The 18168-nt window shown below is 43.9% G+C and overlaps 3 protein-coding genes across 8 annotated transcripts in view; all 3 read right to left on the bottom strand.

Annotated features, from left to right (window-relative positions):
- Positions 1-4: 4 nt before the first annotated feature.
- LOC109974656 (GTPase IMAP family member 4-like) lies at positions 5-2144 on the bottom strand (the record flags this gene model as incomplete). Its single annotated transcript, XM_020624975.1, has 2 exons — positions 1952-2144; positions 5-1335 (listed from the first exon to the last, which is right to left on the bottom strand). Coding segments are annotated over exons 1-2 (1341 nt in total), but the record flags the coding sequence as incomplete, so codon positions are not given.
- A 30-nt stretch (positions 2145-2174) lies between these two features.
- Positions 2175-12424, bottom strand: ccdc134 (coiled-coil domain containing 134). Of its 3 annotated transcripts, none has more exons than XM_020625002.1 (7): positions 12127-12424; positions 8804-8934; positions 8463-8584; positions 7568-7652; positions 6988-7169; positions 4742-4813; positions 2175-3385 (listed from the first exon to the last, which is right to left on the bottom strand). In XM_020625002.1, the coding sequence occupies exons 1-7, from the start codon at positions 12363-12365 to the stop codon at positions 3260-3262; spliced, it is 957 nt and encodes a 318-aa protein (XP_020480658.1). In that variant the 5' UTR covers positions 12366-12424; the 3' UTR covers positions 2175-3259. The 3 variants fall into 3 exon arrangements, with proteins under 3 accessions (XP_020480658.1, XP_020480660.1, XP_020480659.1); XM_020625004.1 differs by having other exon boundaries at positions 12122-12213; XM_020625003.1 differs by lacking the exon at positions 12127-12424 and adding an exon at positions 10965-12108.
- Positions 12425-12509: 85 nt separating this feature from the next.
- Positions 12510-18168, bottom strand: part of mei1 (meiotic double-stranded break formation protein 1) — a 54705-nt gene continuing 49046 nt past the window's right edge. For all 4 annotated transcript variants that reach the window (XM_020624996.1, XM_020624995.1, XM_020624997.1 and 1 more), the window contains 2 exons: positions 14160-14287; positions 12510-13661 (listed from right to left, as the gene is read on the bottom strand). In XM_020624996.1, the coding sequence (XP_020480652.1) occupies positions 13595-13661; positions 14160-14287 (195 nt within the window). In that variant the 3' untranslated portion in view covers positions 12510-13594. The remainder of the gene's footprint in view (positions 13662-14159; positions 14288-18168) is intronic.

Below are 18168 nucleotides of genomic sequence, written 5' to 3'. Positions count from 1 at the left end.
CCCTGGAGCCCCCGGCCACTATGGCTCCCACAGCTTTCCCAACCCCCGTGCCTCCCGCTGCTGACATCCCTGCTAGCTGACCTGCAGCAAAACCAACCGAGTTTCCCACAAGAGATGCCCCAGCTGCAGCTGCTAGTGGGGCAGCGGCCCCAAACATCGCTCCGACTGCCACGCCTGTTGCTCCAGCAGCCACCAGGATCTTAACTCTCTCCAGCACCTTAGCAGAGAGCGCAGCCCTCCTCCTCATGAGAGTCAAGGATGAACGAAGAGACTGTCGCCGGCTGCCGGCCCTGCGCCTGCCTCTGGACTGGTCCCTGCACTGTTCGACTCTGTCCCTCAGGAAACAGTAAACATTGCCTCTAGCCCCCTCTGTCCATCTCTCCATCCTAAAATCCTGTTCAGTTGCTCTCTCCAGTTCCCTCCTGCTGAGCCCTGCTGAGCCTCTTTCTCTGCTTCCTGCCATGTCAGACTCTAAGTCACATTTTCTTTGCTTTGCCAGTTTAGTCTGTTCCTCCACGCTGACATTATTTCCCTCTTGTTCTTCCCCATCTGCTTCCTCTCGCTCCCTCAGCATCCTGTTCTGCTCCTCCCTGATTGCAGCCTCTGCCTCTAAAAACATGCCATTGGTATAAAATCCTCTGTTAGTCTGCTTCACCATTGTGTCCACCTTAATCAAGAGTTCCTTAATTTGCACCGAGTTACCGGGGTCTCTGTTGTTCAGAACATGGTACCTGCCCCCACACCTGTCAATCAAAGCCTTAAGCCCAGCAGGTGCAGTCTTCCTCAGATACTCTTCAATCCCTATGCCCTCCAGGTCATCACCTCTGGTAAAAAGAACCAGTGTGTGGTGACGGAGTGCGTCCTCCCCAAAGATCCTGGTCAGCTCACACACAGCCTGGCTCTCACTGTCTGTGTATCGTCCTACTGGTACTACCAGGAGGAAAGCATGTGGGCCAGGGGAGGTGAGAGACACACATTTAGCTACCTCTGCATGAATCTGCTCCACACTGAGCTGGGTGTCCCCAAAACCTGGCATGTCAACCACTGTGACCCTCCTCATCCTCCTCTGTGTGACAGCCTGGCCTTTCTCCTCAGCATCCTCTTCCTCAGTGAGCTCAGTGCTCCCAAGCTCACAAATCTGGGTGACGGAGCTGGCACTGATGTGTGAAAGGAACTGCCTCCGGCCCAGGATGGTGTTTCCAGATGCACTCTTGCCACTTCCGGTCCTTCCGATGAGAACGAGCCTGAGATCTTCACTCCATCTGGTTTCAGAGTCATCGCCTTCTGTCTCGGTCTCCATATCGACGGGATCCCTTGTCCCTTGTTCCTCATCCCCTATCGGAAACACGGCACAACAGAAAAGGACTGACTTATTGAGAATTTTACATTTTATTTATATAGGTTCACTGCAACATACTGTATATGATCAGTTTATTAGGAACACCTAAATCAGTCTCATGGGCTCTTTCCGACAGACAAATAATAGAAACGCCTGATTTATTGCCAGACTGACATAGTGTGCATTAATTTGACCCATTCTACTGCCAAGAGTTTAAACGGAAAGCACATAATCCCTCATTTGTTTAAAGGCAGTTGGCTGTAGCTACTGAAGACGGTAACGTCTTGTATTCATGTAACATGTAACAGTTTGTGTGGAAGCTTCCGCATAACCAAAACAACACAATAGCTACTGTGGCACTAACGTCGGATAGATGTTATAACTCAAATACAAGCCAGTGACAACCACCGCTGAAAGTAAAGCTCGGGGATCAAATGCAGAGATGGCGCTTTAACACTAAATGTCACGCTGTGACCTTCAACGTTACTGTTTACAAGCTAGCATTAGCAAAGCAGCTGAACTTGTACCAAAAACAGCTAACTCCGCATTAGCATGCTAGCTTTAGCAAGCTGCTATTTTACATGACTACCAAGACCCGAGAGATGACCGTACCACAGTCCATGTCATTAGAAATCCTAGTTTCTCTGCGAGAGGTTGTTTCTCCTCTGAATTCAGTCTTTTATCATCTTCTAAAATTAACGTTACGTGTTGGGTTGAACTTAAAAACTGTTCATATGTAAAAGAAGACCACTGGATTTTAGGGAGCGTCTCCGACGGCTGCCTGCCCTCTGTCGGCTCATGTGTTCAACGCAGCACACGACAAATACACGTTTTGTACATACGAGTCACTTTATTTCATTAAATCTGATAACAAAATGGCTTGTTTATTCTGCAGCAACATTATTCTTTCTCTGAATATACATATAGTTGTATAAGTCATAACACAATCTCAAAATTACACCAATCTCAATTCCATATACCTAAATCATTAAATTATGTCGATTTCCGAAAGATAAAAAGCATAGGAATAAAAAAAAAAGGCTAAGTATTTAACAAAGAAAGAGGATGAAGGGTCACTGGCTGACAGATTTGTTTTCCAACAGAGTAAATAAAATTCTATTAAGTAAAACAACAACAGACTGGTGTAAAAAGAATTGACTAATGGTTTCAAAAGACTTAATGATCCCTCAGATAGTGATAAACTAAGCATTCAGAAAGAAACAAAAAATTAACCACTGGTAACTAATTTCACCATCCTTAAGGCAAACAAAATATACTTGCATCTTGTACTTTGAGCAGCAATAAGAACATAAACCTTACAACTCACAAACATTCTCTAACAAATCTCAGAAAAGCAAATGAAATCAAACTGTATTCCACTGTAAATTACATTTAACCTAACTAGAAACTGAGCACACTTAAATGAGGTGAGGTCAAATTTATATTTGGCAACCACACGTATTTGAAGCATATGCGCTTTAGACACATCAAATCTAGACCAGACAGTATGATAAGGGTTTGCAAAGTTCTGAAGCAAATTTATTAGACTAAAATTAATTATATCCCAAAGTACAGCTATATAATCCTCAAGTAATTAAAAATGAGCTTCCCTTATCAGATCCTGTTCCAGAGAGGTCTATAACCTCTTATATGACGTTAGAGTTTCCAATTATAAATGGCTGTAAGAGTACAGCAGTTGAGGCCTTTGTCAAATTCGGACCGGCCTCTACTTCCACTTCACTGGTAGAGTCGCACTGAGGGTTCTTCTCTTGTTTTCAGCAGAGCACCTGGCTTTTGGACAAGTGATGGCAGCGTTTGTTTCCGGCGCTGTCGGAGTCTACACGTCAAGCCACCCCTTGTGATCTGTGCGTATGCTGCTTCCTCGTCTTCTCTGCTCTCCACAAGCTCTGAGGTGCAGCGCTACAGCTCAGTGCGAGAGCGGGAGATGCGAGGGCCTTTCCTGATTTCTTTCCTCTTCTCTTCCTTCCTCCTCCTCTTCTCCTCCTCCCTTAGGATCTTCTGGAAAGCCTCGGCAGTGTGAAGCACCTGAAGCACAGAGAAACATGAGTGACGCCGTTTTCTGAGATTATGGGTATTTTCTGAAAACAGCGTGACAAAGCTTGGGTCTGTCCATGTGTCTCACACTAGGTGTAACTAGCAGTGTTGGAGATGCTACTCCATTTAGGTTGGTTAGACCCCACGGTGCTTTTCCTTGTTTGACTTATCTACAATGTTACAACAGTCAATTATCATCTTAGACGTGACCTAAAGCTCAAAAAATGAGGTGTACCTATGTTCTAGTATTTCTATGCAGAAGTAACTCAGTTTATACACGTCTCGCAAACTCTCACTCACATGAATTGTTTAACAAAATAAAGTTTAAGGATTTCCTTGAATGGGCATAAAGTCCAGGGAGTTGTGCGTTCATGTGAGCTTGCCTGACACACACACTGGTGCCACTGTAAAAGTGGAATTTTTCAACTGCATGTGGTTTTTTGACACTGTAAAAGTGGAATTTTTCAACTGTATGTGGTTTTTTGGATACATGTTCCCTCCTGCTGCTGCACTGGTACATCATGTGATACAAAATGATATAAAAAGGTCACATTCCAGCAAAAATGCTTAGGACCTGAGACCTGAACATGCCCTAAATAAATGACTCCGATCTGGGCTTTTCACAAGGGCAGCATTACACTGAGTGTCAGGTTTCTGTTGTAAACAAATCTGGCTTTCCTTTTATCTCACTATAACTAAAACAGTCAAGATAAATAAATGTAACTTGCACCTTTTTAGACCATTTGACCAACTGAAGAACTAGTTCAAATCGGGCCTGTTGTGTCACTTGTCAGTTTTGTAACCTGTGGCCTGTACAATCTTAACAGCTACAACAGTCTTCAACTTGCACTCTTTTCAGACAGTATGAACAGCTGGAACACTGGTCTAAATAAAGGGCCTGTTTTTTACTTGACAGAGCCGAGTTTCTTGTTCGTGCAGCACATGAGCAGTCACTCAGCGTTCTTATCCTCTGCTGGGCTCTGAACGTGTCTGTGCCAGCACTGAGAAGCTGCTCACATGCAGTAAGGTAAAGTAAAAATAAAGTAAAAATAAAGACTCATTCCTTTCTTTTTATCCATAGTTTCAAAAAATGGCAAAAAAAGCCATTTAACTACTTGAATCACTGTGTTGATATAGTTGAATTACCAGCAAGCTACTGCAAATTGTAGTTAAACTACATGTAGTTCACTACTCCCCATCACTGGTAACTAGGGGGTTCTCAGTGTGCTAAGGCAGATGAGGGGTCGGTAAAATGTTGCTATGTGATGGGGAAACTAATAAGCGTTGTCAGTGGAGTTACTCCATGTGCATGATGGTGTTGCAGCAACACGTATGGCTCTCACTCACGTCGTCTCTCTCCGTGCGATACGGGTTTATAAAGTCTGGAGACTTCTCAGTTATTCCCAGCTCCTGTGACATCTGAGAGAGCAGATGATAGAGGAAAAGATGAGGAGAGCACATCAGCATTTGTTCAGAAGAGATAAGGAAGATGAGACACAGTTGCATCACTTATTCTACAGCTAAAACGCAGCATGATGCAACGTGGCGAGCAACTGCAAACACTTCTTCTGACATTTCTTTTGCTCCTGTCGCAACAAATGAATCCACTGCACAGGATTCCTCTGCTGCTGCTAATCACATTAAGGATATACCAGCACATCTTTATGAAGATGGGCCCAGACGTGTGTCATTTGATGTCGAGTCTCTGCTCACTATACAGTATACCACTGGAGAAAACAGCTGATGTTCTCTCGGGGAGGAGAGCGGGAACGAGATCACAACAAACATAAAGACGCATTAAAGATGGCGGCACTACAAACAATATTCAGCTGTGCTGATAAGTGCTACATTCAAACAGATGGCGCATCCATGGGATCATTTCTTTGACCGGTGCATGCAGATGTATCAGTGACTGAACGGGGACGGACTACCATCACAAATCTTCTAAGAGAAGGAGATGTAAAATTCTACGCCTGCTTTGTTGATGATACTCGTCACTTTCAGTTAGAACAACAAAAGCTCCATATTTCAAAAGAAGACTTCTACAGGACAATATATTCATTTCACCAGACCTCTGCAGTCCCAGCAACTTAAATCATGTTTATTGCATTAAATGGTTTTCCAAACAGAATAATAGAGTGATGCCAAGAGGAGTGTCAGCCTAAAATATGGACCTATCATTAGAAAACCTGGACAACAAATCATAAAAGGATCTCTAAAAACTAAATCAAGGCAAATCTAAGCAAAGAGATTAAACCATAACAAGGCGAGACCCTACGAAGGGTTCTTACTTTGCTTCCACCAAGAATCCTACACAGCTCTGTTGTATATCTGCAGCTGTGTGTGTCCAGGCTGTAATGCTCATTTCCCATTAAGTGAACACCCAAAGGGATCCAGCGGTGCCGTGTATGGACATCTGACACCGTGCAAGAAATTTAAGCACCCAACTGACTTTGTAAAACTTCCTGTTAGATTGGTGATGATATCTGCAGTCACCACTGATCAATGTCACCTCTGCCTGCTGATGGATTTACAGTTAAAGTGAGAGCTTAAGGAAATGGCCGCTGCTACGCCTTTGACCTTTCTCTGAGTCACTTCACTCCTACATGTGGTGAATAGCGGTGGATCTGCTGGTCTTCTGATACTTCTTATACTGTAGCTTATTTTCTCATTTCTGCTTTAGAGACCATGAGCTACAGTTTATGAAACAGATGAGAGGATCTGAAAGTAGGCTTTGGAGAACAAGGGAGGGCTGGATGCACACTTTCAGGGCGCTAACTGCTACTGCTTCAAGTCTCTGAATTAATCCGCTATATAATCCTCTTGCACACTGCTAAGGTCATAGATTAATCCTGCAAGAACGTAGTTCATTTTACAGGATATACTATATCTGCTTTGTTCTTTGAAGTTTCACAGGACATAACGCATCATGGACAAATTTAATTGCAAACGACAGACGTATGAGCCGACGCCCAAGATGTGTTGTACACTGATGACATCACATTGCATGAAATTTTCATATGCATGAGAAAAACCCGAACAAAGCCGGATGTGTCACTTCTATGCACCTGTCACATTCACACCGCCGTGCACTATGGTGCCCTGCACCGTTTCCATTTCAGCAGGCATTATACTGAACTCAGCAGCTAGTCTTCACCATAGACTTAGAACTAATTTATCCATAATTGAAGATGATTCGCTTCTTTAAAAATTTGTATTCATCAAATCTAACATTTTGCTCAGGTTTAAATGTGCAGGAGATTGCAAAAAGAAACTAAAGTGAACCCGTGTAAACCTGCACACAAGCTGATGCAATTACTCCTTTACATGTTTCAAGGCCTTTACTTTTAGCTGGAAACCAAATTAGCTCTTAAATGCACACAGCGTCATTTGCAACAGTTTTATTGAGACAACAACAGTCTTTCTGTTTAGTTCTGCCGAATGAAGATCTCCCTAACATTTTCTAAATTCAACAAGCAGAGACTTTACAGTTGGCTTTCAAAGCTAGAATCCTGTTTCTATATCCTTCCTGCAGAAGACATCAGTGGATTGTGACGTGTTAAAATAAGGTATAGGTGACTGTCTGGTCTTACTAGTGTGAGGACATGTTGGTGAGCTCCTCCTGTGAAAACCCCTGTCTGGTTACAGAAGTTCAGGCCCCAGCGCAGCAGACCACCCCAGTCAGCGTTCCGGTCGTAGTAATGGTGGACAATACGGGGGAACCGCAGCGCCACGTCACCAAAAAAGGCTGTGTTCTCCACCACGTGGGAATAAGCTACAGAGGTTCACAAAGAGGGGACAGAGAGGACAGGGTAGGTTAATGAGCGGAGATGAGACAGAGGAGGACAAGTTGGGATGATTCTGAAAATATACAGTATTTGTGCTGACAAAACACAGAAGATGCTGATCAACAGGACAAAAGGAAGAGTGTGGTGGTGTGGCTGAATAATCCTGAAGAGAAGGAAGGCTGGTGTTCAAGACATTCAGACAGATGAGGAAGAGAAAGTTGATATTATTGGCCCTGACTGGCACCAAAAGAGGATGAGACACCAACAGAGGTGGAGCTTTTAGACACCGATTCTGTGGAGACGGATTCAGAGTGTGCGAAAGACACACTAGAGCTAAACAGAGTGTCTTGTAGAAGCGGAAGGAGAGAAACGAAACAGCACAGACCTTCCTTGATCTTATCATCCATGGGGAAGGGGTCGTCAGGCTGCATGTTGGCTTCAACCAGGATCTGTCTCGAGTCCTCCAGCACCTTAAGAATACCAGAGAGAGAGTCAATAGCAAGGTTTATTTACTGTGTTCTGTGAATTAATGTTGCTGCTGTAATGGAGGTGAGACAGTGTCTGCTGCCAGCAGCTCTGTGAAGCTGTAATTATGCACAACAGTACTTCAAGCTAAAGGCTGATTATCCCTACCTTGATATTTTACACACCATATTGCATCAATATGAGTAGCTGGATGATAAGAAGCAGTTCATAATACATGTTTAGATAATAATGTGAAATCTGGGGCTTGTTTAAAACCTCTGTCACAGCTGTGCTGCTTGTGAACTAGTGTCAATAAAAATCACTGCATCCAAAGACACAAAACGTGTCGGACAAGAGATTTCTCACTCTGAGATTAGAGTCAGGAGATGGTGTAAGAGTATCTGGATCTCTCTCTCTCACACACACACACACACACACACACACAGCATGGTACAGAAATGCTGACAATGTATTTCAGGCTCTGAAGGTTGACTGTGCTACAGTAGATGTCCTTGGGAGGCAACGCAGATGCAAAGATAGCTGTCCTCTGGGAAGCACAGCCCCCAGTCTAGTGCACGTAAATGGCACTGTGAGCAGCTCATTCTGAATTGAAATTCAAATGAATGCATAGAAACATGCTGGTGAATGTGATGACTGCATGTGAAGCCTTTCATTCTCTGCCGGTCTCCGAACCTCCTTCACTCTGCTGAGAACACAAGAAGGTCAAGATCTAGAACATAACTGCCGCTCTTAGTGCTTCTATACTTGACTTTGCTGCTGCCCAGTCTATGTGAGTGCGCACACATTCAACCCACCTTGAAGAGTCCTTTGAGCATGATGTCTATGATCTTGTATTGCTGGTTGATGTCGTTCAGCTCCACCAGATTCTTGAGCGCGTTCAGCTGATCCTTCCTCTTGGTCTCAAACAGCCGTTTGTCTGATAGGAGGAGGTCAGGAGGACACACACAGTCCACATGGGCATAATTCACATAAATAGTCACTCATGCACCCATCTGTCACACTGAAAGGCATAGAACGTGCATAAACTCATAATCTGTCACTTGCATGAACACACACACACACACACACACACACACAGGCAGACACGCTGACATCCACAGGCGTGCAGCTCTCCACGCTGGCAGCAGAAGGATACAGATCTCCAGGTTGGAGTCATGTCTCGGCCTGTGCGTGTCGGGGTCTGCCAAGGTGAGGGCAGCGGTGGCGAGTACAAGGACCACTGTACACACACTCTGCATGGTCAGCAGGGGGCGGCAGAGAGGCACTCTTCTCAACACACATGAGCAGCAAAGAGATGTGCATTGTTAAACACCCAAATATGTGCACAAGTAGTTGCATGAGTTCAAATCATTTAAGGCTGCAGAAGGGAGAAAGTACCCAACCCTACCCCCACCCCCACCCCAAACCCAGTTCTCTGACTATTACTGCTGAACACAGACTTCACTTTCATCTAAAAACAATGAGCCTTGACTGAGATTCTTTTCTTTCCGTTTTCCTCTTTAGAAGCTGCCTCTGTGAAACTTGAGGAATATGTGACAGACATGCTGGGAATAAATGGGCAGCATGAAAACCCAGAGGGTAGCCAGCACATTGAGAGGGGCTCCCTTTTAAAACATCTGATGCCTGACACTTGCAAAACACCCAGAGAAACTTTCACCACCTCCACAGGACTCTCTCTGGGCACCTGTGTCTCCTGATCTACATCCCCTTGGTCTCCCTATGCAAAGCTGTGGTGCTCAACATTCTCCTTCAGAAGCTTTTCATACATTTGAAAGGGAGGGATGAAAGTGACGAGAAACACAACAGCTAAAAATAGGGCCTCATCAAATGACAATCTGACAAAAGTCAACATTTTAAGAAAACAGTAGTAAAAACCAAAGTATCTGCTGGAGGAGAGAGGACGGTGCTGATGAGAAGCTGCTGCCCAGAAAGGCTTCCATCAGTGATACTGTCAGAGTTGTGCAGAGGGGTGTGGGGCTTGAGTAAGAGGTGGACAAGAGGCAAAATACGAGCAGAGGGGCACTGAGGAAAGTCAAGGTGTGGAGAGGTGAGACCCCAAGGACACAGCCGCTTTCCTGGAGGATGTTTCAGACGCCTGTCCTTAGACAAGAACTGAAAGATGCACAGACAGTGGAGGAAGTGCAAGATAAAGGAGGGGGACGGGGCTGTGCGAAAGGATAATGAGCACCAGGGACTTGATTCTGCACTGACAGAATTAATCTTCACAAGCTCGGCAATCGGCAGCCGGGCTTGTAAAGGAACTGAGCGAACGTCTCAGGGTCTGAATAATAATTTAGACTGAATGAGCCCCCTTAAGGATCTCACTTAAATCAGAGGGGGAAACCATATGCTCAGACAAATGATCCATCTTCAGAGTGATAACACGGGCCAACAGCAATCATCACACACTAAAACGTCCTCCTCTTTCACAACAGCTTCAGTTTCACATCCTAACAAGTGTCCAAAGACTAACAAGGAGATTTCCAGAGACTATCCTGTACCTGCCAATGACATGATAGAGTGTAGCTGCTGGTCTCTGTGGTTGCTGTCTTAAACATTAGACAACTTTCTTTCCTATGAAGTCGGGAGAAACAAGTGCTGCTGAAGACAAGCTGAGTGAAGACGATGTTTGATTAAGGCCAATTTGTGCATTCTGGGAACATCTTTTGGGTGGCATCCAGCTTTCTGAAAAATGCTGCACTAAATATCCTTAAGTGCTTGTCGAAACCCTCCATATTTCTAGGTAACAGCCATGGGAAGAAGCCTTGTTTCTCCCACGGCAGCAGCATGTCAGGCCATTTGATGTTTCTGCGTGCTCCCAAGCAGACAGCCATGTATGAGCAAAAGGGTTATGGCAGCTGGCACAATGTAAGGCAGTCAATCCATATATCAGCAGCTGCTGATGTTTATGTGGAACAGGGTAAAGTGCTGAGACTTTAAGAAGGAGCGTAAGACGGATATGAAGGCGGGGATCAATCATCTCTAATGTGGCATGGGCAGCACAGAAACGAGTCTAAATGCATCCATTAAGTGTAAGGCAACCCTAATTACACAGGGGGATCACTTCAGAAACCCTGACTTGTAGGAAAATCTACCAGTAGAGCACTCGGGTTCTGATTACACCTGGCGATATGAAAGCGACTGTGACACACTACGATGTTAACTTCAAATCCACCTTGAACCTTAGGCTCATCTGCTCAGGAAGAAAGACCTCTGACAGATAAACCACTAACATAACATCCACCTGCAGCAAGGAGATCATCCCCACACAACAGGAGTTGTCCCAGTGCACGTACTGTAGCATGATCAGCTCTGCAGGAAGTGTGATTTCATATTCTCTTCTGCTGAATCATGGACTGGTTGGATTTGCCTCCAGCTGACCCACTGGTGTTCAAGCATCCTCGGTGGGAAGGCCTGGTTCAGATTTGGTTTGTCCATGTGGCGAGTTGCGTTCACTGAGGAGAGGTCTGAAGGCAGAGCGGCTCTCGCTGAAGCTGTGTAAGCCCACGTAAATCTCTTGGCCGGCAGAGACTGTTTTCTCTGCCAGCTACTATCTCCAGTGGCACAGAGGCTGAAGTTTGATTTCCTGTGTGGGAGATCCAGGTTCCAGCTTTGTCAGATAAGCAGGCTGCCATTTGTAATCAAACTAGAAACACATGAAGACAGCTTCACTCCACTGAGTTTGAGCTCCCATGGTGTAAAAACCTGCATCCTATATTCTCAAAAAGCTGTGATGCAAGAAAGAAATTGGGAATTAATCTTCAATAAAGGGTGGGAAACGGTCCAAACTGCCAACTAACCAACTTTGAGACCAAAAAAAGCAGCTCCTGGGAGGACAGGAAAAGAGAGACGCCTATCAGACAGCTGGATGTGCTGCAGGAGCGGATCCAGTTTGCCCTCAGGCCGCCTGCCTGCTGTGAGTGGTTTGAGGTTCAAGGACTGACACATCAGCTCAGTCTCTGCTTCCATCTGTGAGACTCTCCCTCCGTTATTATTCATGCAGAGGCAGAGCCAGCGACATGCGTAATGGTGCTAATGATGGCTGAGTTTGGATAAAGACTGTCATGTGGACTATCAATTAGCCACTGCTTAATTGATTGTCTGTTGATTAGTTGATGTCTCCTACCTGATCTGCTTTCCCGTTCTACAGACAGTCTACTGACAATTCGGACTTTTAAAGCTGATAATTACAGGTTTATTATGAAACTGTCATTTAGACCATATCTACTGGGGACACACGTTTACTCCGTAATAATATCTCACAATTATTTCTATACGGTTTCCTCCACTGCTGCACTTATGGGAATTAACGAAGTATCTGAAAAAGCTCCTCCACAATCGATCCCGCCTGTCATCGCGGCTCTATGACCCGCTGGATCCCCCAGCCAGCGGGTCAGCACCGCAGATCAGACCGATCAAGCAAATACTGCCACAAAACTCGCGGATCACTCACCGTACCGTAGCCAGAAACGGCCGCGATTAGCGGACAGCGTTTGCTCCAAAGTAGTGTAGTTGAATCTTTTTATCTGCACACAAAACCTTGAAGCTCGGCTCGCCGACGGCAGCGGTGAGACAGTCAGTTTGCCCCTCCAGATCCTCAGGTGACAACAGCACGGAGGTGGAGGTACTGCTTCATTTACATGCGGCTCTCGCTGCTGCACTCCACCAGCGCCACGATCGCACCTACTGGCTCGCATTGGACGAATCACAGCGAGCGGTGGTTAAACACAGAGGGGGTAGTTTCCGCACGGAGGATTTAAAGGGGGGCACCGCCAAAGCGCGGGGCAATCGTTCCGCTTCCACTGACCAATGTTAAAACGCTGATTGTCGCCACCGGCTGCGTTTAACAATATATTCTCAATAAAATATCAGAAAATAGACATAGACAGGAAGAAAATAAAAGTTCTTTTAGGATCCGCAGTGTTGTTTTTACAGCAACAGAGCCTGAAGTACAGAAGAAGTGGCTGTGATGATGTTTATTCTACTTTACCCCCACTTACATGTATTTGATGTCTTTAGTTCCTTTTCTGAATCAGATGATTCAAAATACAGTATAATCATAAGACTTTACTGATTCTCGGTGTGGAACTCACAAGCCACCCAGCAGTATGTAAAGTACTTCAGATTATAAGTATTAGCTCCAACTTTACCAACTGCAAGTACACTAAAGTGATCAACACAGTAATTTATCTGTCATTATAATCCAATACCATCATAGACATTCATGTGAAATGTGCCATTCTGCAGAATGACTACGTTTACTTTTGGTACTTTAGGTATATTTTGATGCTACTTTGGTGCCAATAGTTTAGTTTTTCTAGCTCTACAACCGTCAGTGGGACAAAGCCGCCTCCTTGGGCATATTAACAGCTGGGGCTTCAGGTGTGGGATGACAATAATCGCTGCCATGACCAGCTCCCATTGCTTGTCTGGGTCTTTCATTTTCACATGCATGAATCGCAGTGATTTGTTGTTAAGTCAAATGTGTCCTGACTTCTGTTCACAATCAATGCGATTTCCAGAAAAACAAACATGAAATTTAAATTTTAAAGTGGTTTTTAATTTTCCAGAAAGCCCCTTTCAGAATGAGTGAAAACATCTTGGCTGTTCCAATAGTATATAGTAGTTGTATAATTTAAACTGAAGTAATATTTTTTAATCAACACAAAAGAACCCAGGTGAGATGACTTAGTGGTTTCATACCCCATGAAAAGTATCAAAAACACAGATGTATGCCTAGAACAATGACAGAGCAGTGCTGAATTATCATCTAAAGACTAAACATACTGTAAATTACTTTAAATGAATATGCAGTAAATGATTTCACTGTAGAATGTAGGCAGGAGCACGTGCTGCTTGAATAAACCTAAGAATATATGGACAACAAAAAGAACTGTGAAATCAGTGGCACACTACGTTCTATCGGTTAGCTGGAACAGGAGTCTGCCTTCAGTGAAAAGTCAAGCAGACAGATGGACACATCTCCCACACGTCTGAAGACAAAGTAAAGGATCAGTAAAGCAAGGCGAGACAGGTTTCACCTGAATGTACACATTGCGTTTACTCAACATTAAGTGTGTAAAACATTTTTATGAGTATGTTTTGCCCTGATAATATGCACTCAGCTCACCTCTAAGTACTTCCTCTGACTTACAGTAACAACTCTGAAATTGTGCAACACGCTTGAGAGGAGATTATGTGACGAGCACAACACAGACGTTCAATAAATTGCCAGAGAAAATCGATGCTGATGTTGTACAGTATGGGTATCTTTCATGGTGAGCTGAGGATGTCTGTGCACGAGTACCCGTTTATGCTCATACAACACTTGTCAGATATTTATAGAAGCGTGCCTGAGGTTTTTGCAGGGTGTGAGCTGTAGTTCATATAGGTGAGAGTACATGTGCCTGCATAAGATGCACCATATGTCAGCCTACGTGGGTTTTATGTAGCGCAGCGTATAAGTGTGTTTCACTTAAGTTGAAGGATACAGGATGTTGCTGTGCAGATCAGGGCTGCAGCTCTCGGCTGGCGTCTGCAGGCCGAGGGACTCCAGCATATTCCTCGCTCTCTGCTTGTGTTGCTCTGTGGTTGGAGGCTGCACAGCACTGCTCAGAACCTGAATGACAGAAAAAAGAGGAAGAATTTTATGGTACTGAGTTAGAGGGGACAGGCGAGAGACAGCAAGAGAAAAGAGAAGCATAACAAAGAAGAGAAAACAACACTGACTAAAGAAATGAAAACAAGACCACGTGACATAATGGAAGCAATGGGAGTAAAGGTTAATGAGCAGTGAAAACAGGGACAAAACCTAAAGCAGGAAGAATGAAAGTCAAAACAAATTGTCCAAATCAGAAAAAGACAGGCTGAAAGGATACTTCTGGCTTATTTAAACATTGTTTATTTCCCATAAATGTGGCTAATGTGGCTCTATGGGTTGTGCTAATATTTGCAGGGTGAGCCAGTTGCCTGAGATCCTCATAAGTTAGCACAGCAGCCACCCCAACTGGCTTATTTCTGTGTTTACCTTCAGAGTAAAAGAGAAGTGCTTTAAACGATTCATGCAAAAAACTCATGTTTATTCAGGAAGCTGTACATTGTGTTATGTGAGTCCTTGTTTCTCCAATTCTCTACAGTGGAAGTGACGAGTGAAAACTTCCACAGCGCCACAACAGTCACATTTTGGACTTATTTTTTCCTAACTGGCTGAAAGCTGTAGCAAATACACGTTTAACCATAACCAGACAACCACATAAAAACAAAGCAAGTCAAGCTGATAAAAGGCAAATTCTTGTTACAGCACCTGGAAGGGAGCGGAGCAAGATTCGCAAACACCTGGGGTTTGCAGAGTGCTAAATACGCAAGACAGGAACCTCTCATATAAAAAGAAAACTGTTTATTTCAGCTGTCACAGACAAGTACAGCACAAGAAATGTGTACAAAGGCTGTGAAGCAGTAAATAGGACTATAGTGTGGATGTAGTTTTATACTTCAGACAATAAAGAACAGTAAACACATGTCAAAAGCAGCATAAAGAAAATAAAAATATTCACAATGAAGAGAAAACGTTTCTCAAGTTAAAAGCGGCAGATCATCTAGCAGCCATGAGCCGTCTCAAAAGGGAAACACAGTCTGCATACAAGGATTACTGTTCAAGCTTGGTCACGAGACGCTGCCAAGTCCCAGCACTCAGCTGTCACTCATCTGCTCCCTGCATGAGCCAGAGGTTTGGAGGCTAACCTCAGGTCAGTTAGATTTACACGGGTCAACACAAAGTTACTGAATCACTCACTTTGATCTTCACATCTAGTCTGAAAATGTGAGCTGTGACTGACAGACTGAAGTCGGTGCAGAACACTGAACTGAGTAACCCTTTAAAAATGCCACAGCAGGAAGGAAAGCAATACAGTACTGAGCTGCAACAGCACAATTACTGCTACAGAAGCACCACACATAGAGTCACCAATTTATCATCATGATCGCAGTAACCACCTGAGAAAGGACCTGAGCCAAAGGCTGCAGGGGTGAAAGACTTTCTGCATCTTTGTGTCTGGACTGGTGTGGACTTTAAGTTAGAGTGCACAAGCAGAAATTTGAGTTGCTGGTGAAAACAGCAGGTTCAGACTGAATGAATAATGTCTCTTCAGTACTTCAGTCAAAGTACTCAGCTGGATACCCAGTGTCTGTGCTTGCCAATTGTAATTTGTGATTTGACACTACCAAAGCTGCACCACCAGGTGAGATAAAAACCATCTACTACAACTGACTAGATCTGGTCGGTAGAAACAAGAAATCGGGAACTTCAACAAGACACAAGTGTCTTCAGATACAAAAGGTGAGTGTTTTCACACCTGAAAGTTTAAACCAAGGTTCATGTTTTTGTTAAAATGTACAATAAAGAACCTGATATAACCCACGTCCTGTCATCATCTCTCAATACTAGACATTGATTGGTTTGTAGACAGGTGTGTGTCTGATGTCCATGAGTAGCCTCTTCCATTTGAAAAAGAAAGAAAATGAACAGATTCATTTAGTTGGCACACTATTGTTATTATGGCATTACTACCAGCAGCACCAACTTCAAGCACAGTACTCAAGTTCAAAATTAGCCATATGAACATCCTAACAGGGCAAAAAATATACTGTCGCTGCCAGAAAGGGAGGCCAAGACTTCAAACAGTCCTGCAGGCCACTCCATTTCTGGAGAGATACTGTAAGTAAGGTGAGTGCCACTGGTACTCCGTCTTCTTCTGCTGTTTGGGTAACAGTAGCCCATCTCAACTTCCATCCTAAGGTCTGAACCATCCCAAAAAATGTTTTCACATTAAACAGTGAAAACATTTCACAGTGAATCATGGTTCAGTTTGATCTGGACGAGACCACCTCTTTTGGTATAGGACCAAGTCCGAAGTCCAGACCAAACAAGGCAGGTATAAAATCATCCTAAGTTAAAGCTGTATTTATGTGGCAACAACTGCCATTAAGTGACCCTGGAGGATGGTGTGACCACTGGAAGAAAGGGCAGACTGAAAAACTGGTTCCAACACTGTTCAGTAGTTGAAAAGAGCCAAAGGGGAGACAGTGGTAAATGATGTGGTGCCAGTGGGGTGAGAGCAAAAAGTAAAAGCAAATCAAACAAGGAAAGGCCTGTAAGTGAAAGATTGGGCTGTGTAGGCAAGAATGATGGGGAGAAGAGCGATGGGCAATCTCTCTGATCTAAGGTAAGAAGTCTGTAAACTGAAGACAATTATGAAAAACCAGAGAATATATGAGACAAGATGAGTTTGAGAAAGAAACTAGGGATGGGACAATGTGATCTTCTCAATACAATTCTCAACTCAACTTTATTTATATAGCGCTTTACCACAGCACAGCTGACCAAAGTGCTTAACATACCATACAAATCTAAAATCATCACATAAAAAACTATAAACAATAAAACAAACACTCTAACACTACAGACAGAGTCTCATTCCTGGCCAAACGCCAATGAATACAAGTAGGTCTTCAAATATGACTTAAAAATAGACAACGAGGGGGCCTGCCTAATATAAAGCAGCAAAGCATTCCACAAACCTGGACCCACCACAGCGAAGGCTCTATCCCCCTAGTTTTACGCCTAGCCCTTGGTGCCTCCAGAAGAAGCTGATCAGCTGATCTGAGGCACCGCGACGAAATATACGGACGCAAAAGTTCCACAAGATAAGATGGTGCCAGCCAACTCCAGCATACAGTGCATTACAGTAATCTATACGAGATGTAATAAACGCGTGGATCACTGTCTCCAAATGCTGTCGTAACAAAAAGGGTTTTAGTTTCACAAACTGCCTTAAATAAAATAATCCAGATTTTACGACTGCATTTATCTGGCTCTCCATTTTCAAATTGGAGTCCATTTTAACACCCAAATCAGTGACCACCGGTCACACATACTGCCCCAAGAAGCCTAAGTCTACAGGAAGAGGGTCGCCACCAAACACTATAACCTCAGTTTTACCATCATTTAACTTTAAACAGTTTAACGCCATCCAGCCCTTAATATCGGCAAGACATGCTAAAAGCGGTTGAATCGAGTAGGTGTCCTTCTTACTTTTAGATTCAACCGGTTCTTTTATCTGAAGGCCCCAAGAAGTAAGACTCAGGAAACAAGAATCAGCTTTAGTAGATTTATTTACTTCTGGTTAAATGCAGAGTTATTACAGCACTGGGCTCTAAGAGATGACAAGTCCCAAGAGCTTTGATAATAGGAAGTAATTCACATATATCTTCTCGGGCTGGGACTGCCCTGTACATGGGTGGAACTCATTATCTTTTAATCTGTTGACTCAAGGTTCATACTAATATGAACTCATTATCTTCTAATCTGTTGGCTCTACACTCACAATATGAACTGGACACAAGGTTCATACAAGGTTCATGCAAATATTCTAGAATGTTCGAATAAGCAGTGTGTGTGTGTGTGTGTGTGTGTGTGTGTGTGTGTGTGTGTGTGTGTTGTTA

This window comes from Monopterus albus, unplaced genomic scaffold, assembly GCF_001952655.1.
Source record: "Monopterus albus unplaced genomic scaffold, M_albus_1.0 scaffold342.1, whole genome shotgun sequence".
NCBI lineage: Eukaryota > Metazoa > Chordata > Actinopteri > Synbranchiformes > Synbranchidae > Monopterus > Monopterus albus.
Note: the sequence above shows the minus strand (reverse complement) of the source record. Positions and strands in the feature narration are given on the sequence as shown.